Genomic DNA, 17337 nt, shown 5'->3' with positions numbered 1-17337 from the left:
GACTAACTCATTGCCATTGTCTCCAGGCACTAAGGCCTGAACGTAACTGAATCCGAGCAGTGGGGGTATGGAAGAGGCGTGAGACGAGCGGTAGCAGGTTAGAGGTGAGGGAAGATACTAGTGCTGCCTCTGGAAGCATGTAGGAACATGTTGGGGACATGATAGAGTTGCCAGGTGCAGCATCGAGAGGCAGTGCTGGTGGAGGGGGAGGGGCCAAGAGGGACGAGGAAAGGGAGCATAGAAGGAGAAGAAGAAATGACTACACAGGTGGATAGGCACGTGTACTACTGGAGTGGGAGCAGGGAAGAAGAAAGGCAGGTGGAATACAGGGGCTAGTGAAGGTCGAAGCCAGGGGGATCATGGGAACAAAGGATATGTTGTAGAGAGTTCCCATTTGTGCAGTTAAGAAAAACTGATGTTAGCAGGAAGAATCCAAATGGCACAGGCTGTGAAGCAGTTATTGAAGTGAAGCACATAACGTTGGGTGGCATGTTTGGCAACTGAGTGGTACAGCTGTCTCTTTGCCACAGTTTGGCCATGACCTTTCATGCGAAGGAAGAAAAGTTAGAGTTTAAGGTTCCATTTACAGTGAGGTCAGTAGAGATAGATCACAAACTTGGATTATGAAATCAGTTGTGCCCTTTTCAAAGAAACTATCTCAGCATTTGCCAACAGCGATTTAGGAAAATCACAGAATATCTAAATCAGGATGGCTGGTCGCAGATTTGAACTGTCATTCTGTGAGTCAAGCGTCCTAACCACTGCGCCACCTCTCTCTGTGTCATTCACGCAGACAGACATCTTGTTTGTTGTCATGCCCAATTAAAATGCAGCACAGTGGTTGTAGCTAAGTTGGTAGGTCACATGGCTGCTCTTACAGGTGGCCTTGCATTTAATGAGGCAGGAGATGCCAGTGACAGGAATGGGGTCAGTGGTAGTGAGAGGATGCACTGGACAGGTCTTGAATCTACATCTGTTGCAGGGATACCAGCTAGGAGGCAAGGTACTGCCATTGCAGTACCATAGATTTGTTCGTAGGTGATGCCTTACACACACACACACACACACACACACACACACACACACACACACAAAGGTAAATCCTTGTTTGTATAACATTCATTTCCTAGTGGATTTTGGTTACTCAAAGAAATTAAAATGCAAATACACTGAAATAATGTTTTGGAAAATCAAACACATTTTAAGTTGGTAGAATACCATTTAATAAAACTAAAATGTATATATTAGAAGTTCATATTTATAATTAAAAGAAAAACTGCAATTCATTTCCAGTTAGAAACATTTTCACTTGTTACCAGCTGTGCTACCACTCCAAATACCATCCTTAACTTTTTGTTTTTTGTACAATTTCAGTACCTTCTTTCCAGGAACAAGTTCCTGCGCAAGACCTGGCCTCTTTTTCTTACTTACTACACTTAGTAAATTCTCACTACATTTGCTAATTTCAGAATCACCAGTTCCAACACTGTCATGTAAAACAACTGTCTGACCATTATATACATCACCACTTTCAGACTGATTTTCTGTATTCACATTTGGCAAATCAGAATCATGTGCAAATTTGCAGTTGTGGCCAAACCTACATCTTCCTTTCCTGAAATTCCAACATATTTTCTTCCCATTAATCATCGTTATCTCTTCTTTTGTTGGTGTCATTTTAACATGTTTCTCAAGAATGGCTTTCTTTGCATTTTCTGCCTCTACAAAGGGATTAGAGAACACAGAACTCTTCATGCAGGATATGCCAGCAGAGCCAAACTCAGGATGAGGAAGCTTCTCAGAACTGCAGCCTCCTTTGTTCGTTCTGAAATGAAGGGATACAAGTTGTAATTATAGAAAGTTTTGCCCTGTATTTAACTAAACTTCACTGTAACAGTACAGTAAATTATGAACTTAACAAATAATGCTAGTAATAAAGTGTGCCACAGATTACAATTTCTATTCTTTTATCTTTATTAAAAAAGTCATCTTCAGGGCTATCCAACAGCCTTTGTACTGTGCTACTCAACTGCCTTATAAAGTGCATGTAGTTATGAGGTGCGCACACAGTTTTGGGGCAGTATATGTGACAGGGAGCCTTGTGTTAACACTTTATGACTTGAGCTAATGATGTGTGAGTGAGTTTTAAACTTTACACTTAGTCTTGGAGGTAGCAGTGAGGAGGCCACTCTCACTTTACTGGACACCAAATAACTACATTTGTATTAAGGTGCTCTACATCATGGTCATTGGGACCCTAGCTGAATATGACTCGTGCACTTAGTGAAAAGAACAAATAAGTCTTTTCTCACAAGCAATATTACTGTACAGTTGTGTCCCACAGATATATCAGCAACATTTTTTATGCCCTGAAAAGTCAACATTTATGGACCAGTCATGTGGGGAGGGCTAAATCCCTACTAACACCAACACTCCTTATTCTCCTGTTTGTCGGTGAGCTAACTGCAAATGAGGAGTGATGATAGGCAATAAGATAGAACTGTCCTGCCATTTGCCCTTCATATAAGAGCAAAACTGTGGTAAAATCATACAATTTTAACATGAATGTATATGGCTGGTTGTGAACAAGAACTGGATTGACCAACCCACTTGTAATTCATTAAATCTTCCAGTGTTTTGGGGATGAAATCAGGTGACATACTGAACTGTACAACAATTATATCACTGTAACCAAAATGTGTAGATGTCTAATTACTATAAATAAAACATTTCTGCTAAAATATGTTAAACTGAAACAACTTTCACATACTGGCTGGTCATCTCACCAAAAATGGAAGCTGTGTATCAATGAAAAATGCCCTATTCTTAGCCTGGTAAATGTTACTTCCTCCCATCACAGGGGTTGGCAACAGTTTATCTTATATGTTGTAGGATTAGACTGTTGTTTTACATGGACTGTTGTTTTACACCCCCTCTATTGTAGGTCAATCAGGTTAAAAATAACACCTTAACAAGAGAATTGTAGCAATATTCTCCCTTAACACTGGCCTCATAGTAATGATCAAAAATAACATTTGCAAAGTTGAAACATGCCTTGTTTCAGTGAAAATTAATGGAGTGGAGAAGGGGAGGGGTGTTACTGGCGGAGAAGGTCAGGCAGGGGTTTTCCCTGGGCTGAAAACAGCCCCCTCCACTGATGAGTAGGACTGTTCCTGTATTAGGTATTGATAAAATTAGCTTTCATTACCATTAAAAGGTCTAAGGCATCAGGTTCTTAAGATATAAGAGTGAGGGAATTCATAAAAGGATGCCAAATACACTCCTGGAAATGGAAAAAAGAACACATTGACACTTGTGTGTCAGACCCACCATACTTGCTCCGGACACTGCGAGAGGGCTGTACAAGCAATGATCACACGCACGGCACAGCGGACACACCAGGAACCGCGGTGTTGGCCGTCGAATGGCGCTAGCTGCGCAGCATTTGTGCACCGCCACCGTCAGTGTCAGCCAGTTTGCCGTGGCATACGGAGCTCCATCACAGTCTTTAACACTGGTAGCATGCCGCGACAGCGTGGACGTGAACCGTATGTGCAGTTGACGGACTTTGAGCCAGGGCGTATAGTGGGCATGCGGGAGGCCGGGTGGACGTACCGCTGAATTGCTCAACACGTGGGGCGTGAGGTCTCCACAGTACATCGATGTTGTCGCCAGTGGTCGGCGGAAGGTGCACGTGCCCGTCGACCTGGGACCAGACCGCAGCGACGCACGGATGCACGCCAAGACCGTAGGATCCTACGCAGTGCCGTAGGGGACCGCACCGCCACTTCCCAGCAAATTAGGGACACTGTTGCTCCTGGGGTATCGGCGAGGACCATTCGCAACCGTCTCCATGAAGCTGGGCTACGGTCCCGCACACCGTTAGGCCGTCTTCCGCTCACGCCCCAACATCGTGCAGCCCGCCTCCAGTGGTGTCGCGACGGGCGTGAATGGAGGGACGAATGGAGACGTGTCGTCTTCAGCGATGAGAGTCGCTTCTGCCTTGGTGCCAATGATGGTCGTATGCGTGTTTGGCGCCGTGCAGGTGAGCGCCACAATCAGGACTGCATACGACCGAGGTACACAGGGCCAACACCCGGCATCATGGTGTGGGGAGCGATCTCCTACACTGGCCGTACACCACTGGTGATCGTCGAGGGGACACTGAATAGTGCACGGTACATCCAAACCGTCATCGAACCCATCGTTCTACCATTCCTAGACCGGCAAGGGAACTTGCTGTTCCAACAGGACAATGCACGTCCGCATGTATCCCGTGCCACCCAACGTGCTCTAGAAGGTGTAAGTCAACTACCCTGGCCAGCAAGATCTCCGGATCTGTCCCCCATTGAGCATGTTTGGGACTGGATGAAGCGTCGTCTCACGCGGTCTGCACGTCCAGCACGAACGCTGGTCCAACTGAGGCGCCAGGTGGAAATGGCATGGCAAGCCATTCCACGGGACTACATCCAGCATCTCTACGATCGTCTCCATGGGAAAATAGCAGCCTGCATTGCTGCGAAAGGTGGATATACACTGTACTAGTGCCGACATTGTGCATGCTCTGTTGCCTGTGTCTATGTGCCTGTGGTTCTGTCAGTGTGATCATGTGATGTATCTGACCCCAGGAATGTGTCAATAAAGTTTCCCCTTCCTGGGACAATGAATTCACGGTGTTCTTATTTCAATTTCCAGGAGTGTATTTATAAATTATGCAGACATGAGGGATGTGTACAGCTGAAGGCCCTTTGGGGACAGTATTACTTCACCAAATTGGTTTGGCTGTCCACAACTCACTCCCCCCCCCCCCCTCCCCTCTATCTCCCCCCTCTCTCCCTTCCCCTGCTTCCAACAACTCATTTTCTCATTGTCACATGATCCTTCTACTCACCAATGAGATGATAGCAACTGTGATTGTATCTGCATCATGTTGCTACCTCCCTCAAATGACTTTTATTGCTGGTTAGTCTGATATTATTGTAATTGTACAACAAATAGAAAAAATGTACAAACATGTGAATCTCAGTATGCACTATACGATGCAAGCACACATACCATCATACATTAAACTGATGATTTCATGGGGGGAAATGTATACAAAATATTGAAACTTCTTAATCCAGAAATTTTCAAGACAGCATATACTGCTGCCAAGTGAAAGCTTCATTCTATACAAAGCTTTGCTTTAAATTTGGTGATTTCAATAACATAATCCCAATTTCATGGCACCAATGTTAAAGCTTGGTGGTGGTTGTGGTGGTGGTGGTGGTGGTGGTGGTGGTGGTAGTAGGATTCCTGCAGATTGGTATTATTTTCTGTGGTACCAATATAAAAAAGGTGAAGGCAAGTGTGATGAAAATCGCAAAATGATAAATATATCGCTAAGTTAAATATGAAACATATTCAAAAAACACATATGCATATTTACCCCATGCATGCACTCACATATCCAGAAATAACAACATTGTATTAATAGAGCAGACTTAAATTTCAATAAAATATGGACACTGACTGGCAGAGCAAAATGTTAAACATCAATGTAAATACACACAGTGTGCTAATCCTGTGAAACACATTAAAATCTCCAATCTGTAACTTTAGACCTCAGTCCAGACAGCACACAATATTTTTAAATGTGCATTACACTCGCCTTATCATCAGCTAAAATAGACGGCAGATCTCTACTTAAAAAATATATTGCTGCCCTCACATCTGAATATAAAACTCTCTTGTTAAAATGTGGTATGTCGCTTTCCTCATTCCCCTGAATTCCAACATGCAGAATCTTACTTTCTTCTTCTGTTATTGTTGCAAGAGAAGATAACGATTAATAATCTGGAACATTTTCTCTGCTGGGTACACCTGCTGATTTGCTTGAAGAGCACTGAGGTAAACAGAGCAAATTCTTCCCTCTGTCATGACATTTCTGCTCCAGTGCCTTTGGGTCACATATAGTTCAATGTGAACTGTGAATTTTTTTGGCAGGCAAATCCTGAGGCTTGGTGTGGGAAAACATCTGAGTAGTAAACAGAGTCCTCATATTCAGATTCATCAGTATAGACTGCAATAAAATTTTGATGCTTGCATGAAATACCTGTGTTGCAAAAGAAATTTTAAAAACTACATTGGGGACACTTCCTTTAAAAACAAAAAGAATAACTCTGGGTTTCTTCAGAGACCAGGGTGTTTATCTACTGCATGCTAAGTATAACACAATATCTGCTGCATCAGTTTGTAAAATATAGCTCTTTGCTTGAATTTCAAAGAAGTTCTTTGTTTATAAGTGATTATTGCAATGTTTACTATAGGTGGGTAAACAGTTATCTGTGGCGTGCAGGGTGCCTTATATAACAAATAAATTTTATGTACTTGCCATACCTTGAAGAAATGCCACAGAACGAGAAGTGATAGCTCTCCATCCTCATCATCAAAGTTGGGGCTGGAGCTGGTTTTAAATGTCCATGTGATAGCATGTCCACATGATTTCTTCATGATGGACTCCACACACGTTATCATCCAGGGTGACAGAGCAGCCCCAGATATCATACAGTATTAATTTTGCCAAATCATAAAAAAAAGTCTACAAAACTGGTGTAGACAAATTCTGTCTGCTCCCTATGACTGGTGGGTAATACATTTTAAAATAATGAGCACATTGAGGAATCATCATTTTCAATCCCTAACCAGAAACCTAACAAAATGTTTAAAACTAGCTGAGTTCCCAGCATTCCTCTGGTATGTCTTTATTTCAATTCTATTAGTCCATCTCTTCCTCCCCCTCTCTCTGTCCATCTCCTCCCTCTTCTCTCTGTCCACCTCCTTCATCCCCCAAACTCTGTCCATCTCCTCATGCACCTCTCTCCCCCTGTCCATCTCTTCCTCTCCCCTCTCTCTGTCCATCTCCTCCCTCTTCTCTCTGTCCAATTTCTCCATCCCCCAATCTCTGTCCATCTCCTCATGCATCCCCCCCCCCCCCCCCCCGTCTGTTGTTTCCCCTCTCTCTGCCCATCTCCTCCTCTTTCCTTTCTATGTCCATATCCTCCTCTTCCTCTCCCTGTTCATCTCCTCCTTCCCTCATATCTTCTGAACTATATGTCATACAATGATATAATTTTGTAGGTACATTCAGCAGCATATGTGGATACTGTCTGCTAAATGTGATGCAAATAGAATTACTAGCAAAGAAGCAATAAATGAAAATATCATGGTCTGACTAACAACAGTTTTAGTGCACGATCAGCGAAAATCAAATAGGGGTAATGCAGGAGTAGGTTTAATAATGAATAAAAAAATAGGAGTACGGGTAACCTACTACAAACACCATAGTGAACACTTTATTGTGGCCAAGATAGACACGAAGCCCACGCCTACTACAGTAGTACAAGTTTATATCCCAACAAGCTCTGCAGATGACGAAGAAATTGAAGAAATGTATGAGGAGATAAAAGAAATTATTCAGATAGTGAAGGAAGATGAAAATTTAATAGTCACGGGTGACGGGAATTCAATAGTAGGAAAAGGAAGAGAAGGAAACGTAGTAGGTGAATATGGATTTGGGGGAAGAAATGAAAGAGGAAGCCGCCTGGTAGAATTTTGCACGCAGCACAACTTAATCATAGCTAACACTTGGTTCAAGAATCATAAAAGAGGGTTGTATACATGGAAGAAGCCTGGAGATACTGACAAGTTTCAGATAGATTATATAAAGGTAAGACAGAGATTTAGGAACCAGGTTTCAAACTGTAAGACATTTCCAGGGGCAGATGTGGACTCTGACCACAGTCTATTAGTTATGAACTGTAGGTTAAAACTGAAGAAACTGCAAAAAGGTGGGAATTTAAGGAGATGGGACCTGGATAAAATGCAAGAACCAGAGGTTGTAGAGAGTTTCAGGGCGAGCATTAGGGAACGATTGACAAGAATGGGGGAAAGAAATACAGTAGAAGAAGAATGGGTAGCTTCGAGAGATGAAATAGTGAAGGCAGCAGAGGATCACATAGGTAAAAAGACGAGGGCTAATAGAAATCCTTGGGTAACAGAAGAGGTACTGAATTTAATTGATGAAAGGAGAAAATATAAAAATGCAGTAAATGAAGCAGGCAAAAGGGAATACAAACGTCTCAAAAATGAGATCGACAGGAAGTGCAAAATGGCTAAGCAGAGATGGCTAGAGGACAAATGTATGGATGTAGAGGCTTATCTTTAGGGGTAAGATAGATACTGCCTACAGGAAAATTAAAGAGACCTTTGGAGAAAAGAGAACCACTTGTATGAATATCAAGAGCTCAGATGAAAACCCAGTTCTAAGCAAAGAAGGGAAAGCAGAAAGGTGGAAAGAGTTTATAGAGGGTCTATACAAGGGCGATGTACTCGAGCATAATACTATGGAAATGGAAGAGAATGTAGATGAAGATGAAATAGATATGATACTGTGTGAAGAGTTTGACAAAGCATTGAAAGACCTGAGTCGAAACAAGGCCCTGAGAGAGCCAGTCCTGACAAAACTCTACCATCTGGTGAGCAAGATGTAAGAGACAGGCGAAATACCCTCAGACTTCAAGAAGAATATAATAATTCCAATCACAAAGAAAGCAGGTGTCGACAGATGTGAAAATTACCGAATTATTAGTTTAATAAGTCACTGCTGCAAAATACTAACTCGAATTCTTTACAGATGAATGGAAAACTGGTAGAAGCGGACCTCGGGGAAGATCAGTTTGGATTCCATAGAAATATTGGAACACGTGAGGCAATACTGACCTTACGACTCACCGTAGAAGAAAGATTAAGGAAAGGCAAACCTACATTTCTAGCATTTGTAGACTTAGAGAAAGCTTTTGACAATGTTGACTGGAATAATCTCTTTCAAATTATAAAGGTGGCAGGGGTAAAATACAGGGAGCGATAGGCTATTTACAATTTGTACAGAAACCAGATGGCAGTTATAAGACTCGAGGGACATGAAAGGGAAGCAGTGGTTGGGAAGGGAGTGAGACAGGGTTTTAGCCTCTCCCCGATGTTATTCAAACTGTATAATGAGCAAACAGTAAAGGAAACAAAAGAAAAATTTGGAGGAGGAATTAAAATCCAGGAAGAAGAAATAAAAACTTTGAGGTTCACCGATGACATTGTTATTCTGTCAGAGACAGCAAAGGACTTGGAAGAGCAGTTGAATGGAATGGACAGTGTCTTGAAAGGAGGATATAAGATGAACATCAACAAAAGCAAAATGAGGATAATGGAATGTAGTCAAATAGAGTCTGGTGATGCTCAAGAAATTAGATTAGGAAATGAGACACGTAAAGTAGTTTTGCTATTTGGGGAGCAAAATAACTGATGATGGTCGAAGTAGAGAGGATATAAAATGTAGACTGGCAATGGGTAGGAAAGCGTTTCTGAAGAAGAGAAATTTGTTAACATCGAGTATAGATTTAATTGTCAGGAAGTCATTTCTGAAAGTATTTGTATGGAGTGTAGCCATGTATGGAAGTCAAACATGGACGATAAATAGTTTAGACAAGAAGAGAATAGAAGCTTTCGAAACGTGGTGCTACAGAAGAATGCTGAAGATTAGATGGGTAGATCACATAACTAATGAGGAGGTATTGAATAGGATTGGGGAGAAGAGGAGTTTGTGGCACAACTTGACTAGAAGAAGGGACTGGTTGGTAGGACATGTTCTGAGGCATCAAGGGATCACCAATTTAGTATTGGAGGGCAGCGTGGAGGGTAAGAATCGTAGAGGGAGACCAAGAGATGAATACACCAAGCAGATTCAGAAGGATGTAGGTTGCAGTAGGTACTGGGAGATGAAGAAGCTTGCACAGGATAGAGGAGCATGGACAGCTGCATCAAACCAGTCTCAGGACTGAAGACCACAACAACAACAACATGTCCTCTGGAGTTGTTGGAACATCGTGATAGACAATGTCTTTAATGCATCCCCCCCCCCCCTCCAAAAAAAAAAAAAAGGTTAAGAGGATTTAAATCATGAGACCTAGCAGGCCAAGTAACTGTTCCTCCTCAATCAATCAATCTGGCAGGATACCTTCAGTTCAGAACATGACGTGCATGAAAGGCATTATATGCTGGACGTCCATCGTGTTGCATTCTGGTTCTTAGGGGCACTTCATCCAGAATAGGAGGAAGAATTCATCTGATGAAGCTGGCATACACTGTGCCGTTTAGACTACCATTGATGAAATAAGGGCCAATAATTGTAGTACCCAGCATCCCACACCAGACGTTAACTTCCCACTGATGCTGATGTTCCACCTGTCTAAGCCATCGTGGGTTGTCGGTGGACCAATAATGCATGTTCCTTGTATTTACGTGTCTTTTGTTTGAGAAGGAACATTCATCGGTAAATAGAATATTGGAGAAGAAGTTCGGGTTGGCGAGGATTTGTTGCTGTGCGCACTGACAGAACTGTACACGATTCTGGAAATCGTTCCCATGCAATTCTCGATGTAGGTATACAAGGTAAGGATGGAACCGGTGACGTGTAAGAATACAATGTACACTGGTTTTAGGAATGCCAACCTCTTGTTCAAGCTGTCGTGTGCTCACATGTTGATTCATAGCAATGGAAGCGAGAACAGTAACTTCAGCAGCTTCATCTGTGTGAGTGCTACGACGATTGCGTTGTCAAGGGTTGAAACTTCCTGTTTCCTTCTTTGCTTGGGTCTGGTTTTCCATCTGAGCTCTTGATACTCATACAGGGGTTCTCTTTTCTCGAAAGGTCTCTCTAATTTTCCTGCAGGCAGTATCTTACCCCTGGAGACATATGCTTCTACATCCTTACTTTTGTCCTCTAGCCTTCCCTGCTTAGCCATTTTGCATTCCTGTTGATCTCATTTTTGAGACATTTGTATTCCTTTTCACCTGCTTCATTTACTGGATTTTTATATTTTCTGCTTTCACCAATTAACTTCAATATCTCATCTGTTACCCAAGGATTCCTATTAGCCCTCATCTTTTCACCTACTTGATCCTCCGCTGCCTTCACTATTTCATCCCTCAAAGCTACCCATTCTTCTTCTACTGTATTTCCTTGCCCTGTTCTTGTCAACCATTCCCTAATGCTCTCTCTAAAACTCTCTACAACCTTCCATCTCCTTAAATTCCTACCTTTTTGCAGTTTCTTCAGTTTTAATCTACAGTTCATAACCAATAAATTGTGATCAAAGTCCACATCTGTCCCTGGAAATGTCTTACAATTTAAAACCTCATTCCTAAATCTCTGTCTTACCATTATATAATCTATCTGAAACCTTCCATTGTCTCCAGGCTTCTTCCAAGTGTATAACCTTTTTTCATCATTCTTAAACAAAGTGTTAGCTATGATTAAATTGTACTCGGTGCAAAATTCTACCAGGTGGCTTCCTCTTTCATTCCTTACACCCAGTCCATATTTGCCTACGACTTTTCCTTTTCGTTTTCCTACAATCAATTTCAAGTCCCTCATGACCATTAAATTTTTGTCTCCCGTAACTATCTGAGTAATTTATTTTATCACATCATACATTTCTTCAATCTCTTCATCATCTACAGAGCTAGTTGGCATATAAACTTGGACTACTGTGGTACGTGTGGGCTTCGTGTCTATCTTGGCTACAATAATGTGCTCACTATGCTGTTCGTAATAACTTATCCGCATTCCTGCTTTTTTATTCATTATTAAAGCTACTCCTGCATTATTATTATCTGATTTTGTATTTGTAACCCTGTATTCACCTGGCCAGAAGTCTTGTTCCTCCTGCCACTGAATGTCACTAATTCCCACTATATCTAACTTTAATCTATCCATTTCCCTTTTCAAAATTTCTAACCTACCTGCCTGATTAAGTGATCTGACATTCCATGCTCCAATCTGTAGAGTGACAGTTTTGTTTCTCCTGATAATGACGTCCTGAATAGTCCCTGCCCGAAGATCTGAGTGGGAGACTATTTTACCTCCAGAATATTTTACCCAAGAGGACACCATCATCAATGTTTAACCATACAGAAAATCTGCATACCCCCGGGAAAAATTACAGCTGTAGTTTCCTCTTGCTTTCAGCCGTTTGCAATACCAGCACAGCAACGCCATTTTGGTTGATGTTACAAGGCCACATTAGTCAATCATCCAGACTGTTGCCCCTGCAACTACTGAAACGGCTGCTTCCCCTCTTCAGGAATCACATGTCTGTCTCGCCTCTCAACAGATACCCCTCCATTGTGGTGGCAGCTACAGTACGGTACTGTATTGCTGAGGCACACAAGTCTCTCCACCAACAACAAGGTCCATGGTTCATGGAGGCGGACTCGAAGAGAGTACATAAACAAATTGGAGCAAAAGACAAATGCAAAAGGCATGTGAACCAACTCCACAACAGCAGTAACAGGCAACTGCTATTCCACTGAGCATCGCACATAATAGCCCAACAGTCTAAAGGGTGACCTCACACGGATAGTTTGAGTGTAAATTAATCGAGTGAAGTGAGGTAGTGGAGGTTAGTTGGAGACAGGAACTACTGGAGTGTGCGTCCAGAAAACGGCATGAGAAAGATTCAGTGAAAGGACAGTTCCTATCTATATAACTGAGGGGAGCTGTTATTAAAGGAGGACACGGGGAAGAGGGTTAGTAACTGAAGTTTATCGTGTTGTGCTCTATCTTACCCCTTACCCACCCTATTCAAATTATGGACTTCCCCCTTTTTCTCCTCCAAAATGTGGCATTCATGTGCAGCCTAAGGCCTTTCACCGAGTTTAAATCCTACCACAAGAAGTTAGTTTCCAGTCGGGAGGTGAGTGAAAATTTCTCACTATCACCCAGTTCTACTCTCCATGACTAATGGCTGTGTGCCTCAACAGCGAGGTCCCCTGTGCTTAACAGCGAGGTCTTGCACATACTGTGACATTACATTGCATAACAATAGACCTCACTGGCTATTATAGCTGCAATTCTGTTGGCTTGAATTTTCACATACTTTACTATCCATCCAAATATCATCTCCTTCCCTAATTACTTCAAGCGAGGGGGAGTGGCCTGGTGAACAGAATAGGTTCTCTACTGAGTACCTGCAAAAGATGGATTGCAGTGCACTTGGTAATTGTAACGGGTGAAAAATTCATAGCGCGAATAGGTATCATTTCTCCAGTGTCCACTATATTGCACATATCTCCATACTGTAAGCACCAAATCTGTGTTGTTCAGAAATCTTGAGGTCAGCACCAGAGCAAACCAGCGAGCACAGTAGTAGTCCTCTAAAAAGGCAAACAGTTGAAATGATCTTACAAAATGTTGTACAATTGTTTCATAATAAAATAAGGAAGATGAGAGCTCGCATGGAAAGGTATTGCTGTTCATTCTCTACATGCTGTTCAAGATTGGAATAACCCTCTGCCAGGCACTTGTGTGATTTGCAGAGTATCTGTGTAGATGTAGATTGCTGTTGTGAAAACGTAATCTGGCGTGTTCTATCTCTTTTTTGCTGACTAGCTTTAAATCCAAACAGAGATTCTTCACCATCTAGGTTAGCTGTCGATTCCACATATGGGGAAAGAGAGATGGTCTACATCAAGTGCAGTAATATCTTGCTTTGTGCATATTCTCAATGGCTTTGTTGTCCATGGGCAGTTGGTTAATGCCACTGTCATGAATAAGTGATTACCTAAATGGAATGTCAGTTAAGGTAAGGCAAGAACATAAGCACCTTACTCATTAGAAGAATTTGCTTCTGGCTAGACAATGCTGGTCTGCCAGCTTCTGCACATCAGCTGGGAATTGGGGCTTGTTCTATTGACACCTGTCACCAGCATGGACTCTTCATGGTAGATAACATTGATGAACTTCAGATGTGTAACCTTTGATGACCAATACCCTTGGCACATATTATCAAGCCAAGAACTCTGAGGCTGAAAATGTTGAACAAAAATGGACAAAGTTCAAGAGTATTGCATAATATGCCTTAGACAGGTTTGTACTGCACAAAATTGTGACGGGTGGAAAAGACAACCATGATCCGGCTGTTCATTTTAGAAAGCTGCTTCAAAAGCATAGGGAGATTCACTGCAGATTTAAATGAAGGCAGAGCTTAATAGACAAACAAAAACTGAACAAAGTCAAAATTAGCATAAGGAAAGTGGTTTGTCAGACACTCAACAAATTTTAAACTGGGGATCTATCTACCAATCTGACAAAAAATCCCATGAAAGTTTGGTCCTACATGGAATCGGTAAATGAATCAAATCCATCTGTTCAGACACTTTGTCACCATAATGGCATTAAAAGGAAAAATAACAGAGAGAAGGCCAAAATACTATTTCCTTTTTCAAAATTACTTCACCAACAGGGACATACACTGCAGCTCCTCTGATAACTTATAATTCATCATAAGAATATCAAAATGCCAGATATCGAAATATATGACTGTGGGATAAAAAAGCAGCTAAAGTCGTTCAACAGTACAGGTCTATACCACTGATGTCGGTCTGCTGTAGAATTTAGGAAATTTTTTAAGGTCATGTATTATGACGTTCCTGGAGACAGAAAATAATCTTTGCAGAAATAAACATGGATGCTGCAAATATTGCTCATGTGAAACCCAGCTCACTCTGCTTGTCCGCAAGACCCAGAAGGCAGTTTGTTTTAATGTCCAAATTGATGCCATGTTCCTTGACTTCCAGAAGGCTTTTGGTACAGTACCACACTGGCACCCAATGAATGAAACACAAGCATATTCAATATCTGACCAGCTTTGTGATTTGATTGAAGAGTTCCAAGCAAACAAAACACACCAGGTCATTCTTAAAAGAGAAAAATCTTCTGACATAAAAGTAACTTGGGGCACATCGCATAATTATGTTACGAAACCCATCACTTATTACATTACAGATAATGTCAGAAGTTCTGCCAGACTTTTGCAGATGGCACTGTTATACACAGAGATGTTACAGTGCTTGCAAACTTGCAGCAAAATGGAGGACAGGGCTAAAAGAGAAGATCCAAAGAAGTGCAACATGTTTCGTCATAGGGTCATTTAGAATGTGCAAAAATGTCCAGTAGCAGGTGTTAAAAGAGAGATAATGTGCATCAGTTTGGTCAATTGTTAAAATTCTGAGGGGTACACTGTAGGAGAGAGAACCTATGTAATGCTTCCTCCCAGCTGTGTCTAGTTAGAAACACAACCTCATGGGGTTAAAATTCGAGAGGTGAGCTCACACAGAGACTTATAAACAGTTGTTGTTCTCACAGACCATTCGTGACTGGAATAGAAAAGGGGGGAAGTGACACTGGTACACAACATGCTCTCCACTGTACACCATAAGATGGCTTGTGGTGCATCAATGTAGGTCATACAATGCTTTATCAAACTGAAAGAGACATGCTTTATCTTCTACACTAGACATTGATACAATTCAGACTGTTGATGGACTTTTATTTCAAATCTGTCTGGTGTGGTAAACAACAAAACTTGCTGTCAAAAACAAAATCCAGAGTGAAAATAAAACCTTCAGAACAGTGTCCCAGAAGTTTTTGGCTTTGCAGCTGAGTTGTCATTTTCTCTTTGCAATTTAAAGTGTGAATTTAACACAAACACTTTTTGGGCATTTCTCCCAATTCTAAATGGTCATCTGGAACTGCTGCTTTGGATTTGGAAATAGGAGCACAATACTGCAGCCTTATCAGTCTGGAAGGAGGCCCTACGAAAACCAGTGTTAGTGGCAAAAACAACACTTGCAATATCAGCACACTCCCTTGGGTGAAAGCCATGTGACAGAACTTTCCTGGCTCAATAATGGTAAAAGTTACATAGAGGAACCTCCTACCACACACATTTTTCATAGTTTGTTTGTAACAGGTAGCCTATGTATACAACATGCACCAAAATTCGTTGGAGACTTGTCCAATGTCTAATAAAGGTTTCCTGACTTTCCTGTACAGTTCTAGTTTGTATGGTGAAAAGTGCATAAAATATGTCGTGAATGTAAACATTAGACTATGCTACAGACCATTCTGTTACTAAAAACCTACATTTGTAATTGTTGGCTTCACCAGCTTACAACCAAATTATCACTTTCCACCCGACCCAGACCTCAGGCTATGCTACAGATCAGTCTGTCAACGCAAGCAATATTTAGATATGGAAAGGGGGAAGGGGGGGGGGGTAGAGGGTAATACCACAAACTAACCTTCAATAACCGAAGGCGTTATGGGATAGGAAATACTGTTAAAAATAGGAACATTTTCTTCAAAGCTATAGTCACAGAACTGTCCAACAATACTCATTATACTTCCAAGTGATGTCATAAGTCTTCTTAAACAAATATTAACGCCATATTTGCATCCAATTACTACACAATAGAATTTATGTGAAAAGCCTTCTGTATTTAACTGCATAAACTTTCAAGAACCTGACTGGCCCAAGTGTTTCAGTATTGGCTAACGTCTCATTCTTTCTCATACTATCAAATGAAAAAACACAAAAGTAAAACTATTTGAATGCGAGTTGATACATTCAAAATAATCTCCAATGTATACTCAGTTCTGTAAACAAAATTAGCGCATTTTGTTACACAACAAAAGTGACAGCTGCAGTGTACTTTCGTTATTGTGTATTAATAACATCGAATATTCAGAGCCACAAACGCAATATTTACTCTGCGTAATGCGAACGAATCGCTTCAGAAAATACTTAATATGTGCTAAGCTTACTCTTCGACATCTTCTTCTGAATCTGTGTCACTGCTACTTTCCGAACCAGTAGAACTGTAATCTGCCACCAACGACGCCATATTCACAACAGTAAACAAAACAATATCAAGGTACATAAACATAAAGATAAACAAGCATACTGTGATTCGATCTGTCAAATAAACTCAGATGCCGCTTCGATTCAATATATAACCCACAGTCTTGGACTGTGCTATAACCTATGTAACAAGTCGATCTTAATAGAAGACATTGTTAAACCATCATCGACAATTCGTCCATCTTAGACAAGCAGGTCTATTAGTATACTGTTACACTAGTTTAGAATGTAGTATATAAGGGGAAACACTAACACGAGGGCGTATGTTTGTTAACTGAACACTAAAAGGCTGGCACACAAGCAATGCTTTCCTGCGCAAAAGTCTGCGCATATCATATCAGGGAGTGCAATCTCAGCAGGTGGGCTGGGAATTGCTGAACACAGGGCCCTTGTAACGTGTCTGACTCGCGTGTTTGATCGGTATAGTGTTTCTTGTCTTTACGTACACACTGAATTTTGAAACGGATGATGTAATACGGTGTTCTGGACAGATCTAGCTGAATTTATTACAAAATATAGTTGCCATACGATGTTCTTGCAA

At 41.4% G+C, this 17337-nt stretch overlaps 1 protein-coding gene across 1 annotated transcript; it reads right to left on the bottom strand.

Moving 5' to 3' along the window:
* Positions 1-1199: 1199 nt before the first annotated feature.
* LOC124547931 lies at positions 1200-16937 on the bottom strand. Its single transcript, XM_047125142.1, has 2 exons — positions 16700-16937; positions 1200-1825 (listed from the first exon to the last, which is right to left on the bottom strand). The coding sequence occupies exons 1-2, from the start codon at positions 16819-16821 to the stop codon at positions 1306-1308; spliced, it is 642 nt and encodes a 213-aa protein (XP_046981098.1). The 5' UTR covers positions 16822-16937; the 3' UTR covers positions 1200-1305.
* Positions 16938-17337: the final 400 nt, after the last annotated feature.

Source organism: Schistocerca americana, chromosome 1 (assembly GCF_021461395.2).
Source record: "Schistocerca americana isolate TAMUIC-IGC-003095 chromosome 1, iqSchAmer2.1, whole genome shotgun sequence".
NCBI classification, from domain to species: Eukaryota; Metazoa; Arthropoda; class Insecta; order Orthoptera; family Acrididae; genus Schistocerca; species Schistocerca americana.
Note: the sequence above shows the minus strand (reverse complement) of the source record. Positions and strands in the feature narration are given on the sequence as shown.